Source organism: Microtus ochrogaster, unplaced genomic scaffold (genome assembly GCF_000317375.1).
Source record: "Microtus ochrogaster isolate Prairie Vole_2 unplaced genomic scaffold, MicOch1.0 UNK136, whole genome shotgun sequence".
NCBI classification, from domain to species: Eukaryota; Metazoa; Chordata; class Mammalia; order Rodentia; family Cricetidae; genus Microtus; species Microtus ochrogaster.
Window position 1 is genome coordinate 485335 of NW_004949234.1, and position 3061 is coordinate 488395.

General features: G+C 39.2%; 1 gene segment (V, D, J or C); it reads left to right on the plus strand.

Annotated features, from left to right (window-relative positions):
* Nucleotides 1-430: 430 nt before the first annotated feature.
* LOC101988342 lies at nucleotides 431-1026 on the plus strand. The segment is given in 2 exon segments: nucleotides 431-479; nucleotides 602-1026. Coding segments are annotated over 2 exon segments (474 nt in total).
* Nucleotides 1027-3061: the final 2035 nt, after the last annotated feature.

The following is a 3061-nucleotide window of genomic DNA, read 5'->3' on the forward strand; positions in this document are numbered from 1 at the left end:
AAAAACAGTAAAATAGATGAATCTCACCACATTAATAACATCTAGAGATACCTATGAAAGGATCCTGTAAACATTTATATACTGTTTAATATGGTACCATATGTCACAGCCCATGATGTGGAGGAGAACTGAATAGGAAAACATATTGAAAATGAGAGAAATCAAAAGAGGTGCAACTCATAGACTGGTGTTGTTCTTTGGTCTCCAAACAGGACTATATTCCCTATAAATAAGCCTGTATAGCCTCTGTGATCTGCGACACAAAAGATTCACAGGTCTTTAATGAATCACTAACCAGACCAATCCTGTGACTGTGCACAGACTTGCTGATTTGCATGTGTTCATAACACAGCCCATATCTATGAGAATTCCTTAATAATCAGGTCACACCTTGTGCTGGACTCAGTCTCACACAAGTCACAGAACCAACATGAGGGCCCCAACTCAACTCCTGGGGTTACTGCTGCTCTGGCTTACAGGTAAGGAATACGGCATTGGAAACTTAATAAGTTGCCTCTGGTCAATGCTTCCTGGTCTCAGGGAAAGTCTCTTATAATAGAATTAATTTTGTGGAAACCTGTTTTCAATTTTCCAATCTCAGGTGCAAAATGTGACATCCAGATGACCCAGTCTCCAGCCTCCCTGTTTCCATGCCTGGGAGACAGTGTCACCATCACATGCAGGGCAAGTCAGAATATTTATAGTGTTTTGGCATGGTATCAGCAGAAACCAGGGAACCCTCCTAAGCTCCTGATCTATGGTGCTAACGGTTTGGCAGATGGGGTCCCATCAAGGTTCAGTAGCAGTGGATCTGGGACACAGTTTTCTCTCAAGATCAGTGGCCTGAAGTCTGAAGATGTTGCAACTTATTACTGTCAACAGCATAGGAGTTACCCACCCACAGTGATTCAAGTCATGACAAAAATCACCCAGAAAAACAGAAGTGAGAGCCCAGGCTTACCAATGTGTTCCTTCTTGTTTCTGCAGCTGTTGATTCTGTTTATTAAGTTTTTAAGATCAATGTGATGTTTTGTGCAGTGGTCAGAGGTACTTTTCTATGACATAAATCTCTCTCCTCTTTCCAGATACAAACACTGAAATCACAGGGCTTCTTTTCTTTACCTCCATAAAAAAAAGAAAAAAATGTTTTTCCTGAGTAACTGAAAAATATGAACAGTTAAAATTCATCCAATAGACATGTTAACACACACATGCACACACACACACACACACACAATCATAAACATTCAATCACATGAATCTGGGAGTAATCTTTGCAAGGATATTATTATCTAACTATGTTACAGTCAAACTATGTTAAAATCCCAAGAAAGAAGGCTCAGATGCTGGTTTATTGGTTAAGAGCACTGGGTACTTTTCTTGAGGACCTGGATTTGATTTCCAACAGCCATATTAATGCCAGAAACTGAATGTAACAACAATTCAAAGGCATCATAGACCCTCTTCTGGCCTCCAACCACATTATAGTAATATGGTACACAAACACATATAATGGTTAAAAACAATATACATAAAATAAAAATAAATAAGTCTTAAATATTTGAAAAACCGGCAGACGTGGTGGAGACACCGGCGCACAGATGCTGTGGAGACACTGGTGCGCAAACGCGGCGGATGTGGGATAGTCCAAGCATGAAACAGTAAAGCCCACACTGAGAGCAGATCGCCCCACTACAATTAAATCAAGTAGTTTTTTGGGGGCCAGGCCTCCAGAATGGAAGCCCTTTTATTGGCTAGGTCCACGGGCGAACAGAGAGTCTGGTCCTGTCGCTGAAGACCCTCCTGAGTGGGGAGAGTGTTCTTGGCCCACAGCAGGAACGCAGGAAATGGAGTGAGGGCATTTTGTAAGCTGGGCCCTTGGCCAGAAGGGAAACCTGATGCTGTTTTAAAAGACACATTAGATAGCACCAATAGGGGGAGATGGACAGGCACCAAAGCAAGAATTCACCCAACAATCTGAAAAATAACATGAAAACACCAGAACCCAATGATCTTACAACAGAAGGACTTGAACACCCTAACACAGAAGAGTAAAAAATTGACTTTATGAAAGCAATAGAGTTCCTTAAACAACATGTAGAAAATGCCCTTATAGAAATGTATGAGAAGTATAACAAAAAGTTTGAAGAAATGAGTAAATACTTAAATGATACCCTGGGAAACCAAGAGAAAATAAGCAAACATGTAATGGAAACAGTTCAAGAATTGAAAACTGAAATGGAAGCAAGGAAGAAAACATAAACTGAAGACCAGCTGGATATGGAAAATCTAGGTCAAGGAGCAGAGACTACAGAAACAAGCATAATCAATAGAACACAAGAGAGAGAAGAACGAATCTCAGATTCTGAAGACACCATAGAGAAAATAGACACACTGATCAAAGAAAACAGCAAAGCCAACAAATTCTCAACACAAAACATTAAGGAAATATGGGACACAATAAAAAGACCAAACGTAAGAATAATAGGAATAGAAGAAGGAGAAGAGTTACAGTTCAAAGGCCCAGAATATATTTTTAACAAAATTATGGAAGAAAACTTTCCCAACATAAAGAAAGATATTCCTTTGAATATTCAAGAAGCATACAGAACACCAAACAGACTGGATCAAAAAAAAATCCCCTCACCATATAATAATCAAAACACAAAACATACAGGTTAAAGAAAGAATATTAAGAGCTGCAAAGGAAAAAGGGCGAGTAACTTATGAAGGTAAACGAATCAGACTTACACCTGACTTCTCTATGGAAACCATAAAAGAAAGAAGGTCCTAGATAGAGGTACTTCAGAAAATAAGAGACCATGAATGCAAACCCAAATTAATATACCCAGCCAAGCTTTCGTTCACTATCAATGGAGAAAACAAGACATTCCAGGATAAGAACAAATTTAAACAATATGTATCCACAAATCCAGCCCTACAGAAAGTAATAGAAAGAAAATCACAACCCAAGGAATACAACATTGCCAACACTGCTTAAAATAATTCAGGCATCAAGGGACCCTTCACCAGCACAACTCAAAGAAGGGAGAAACACAAA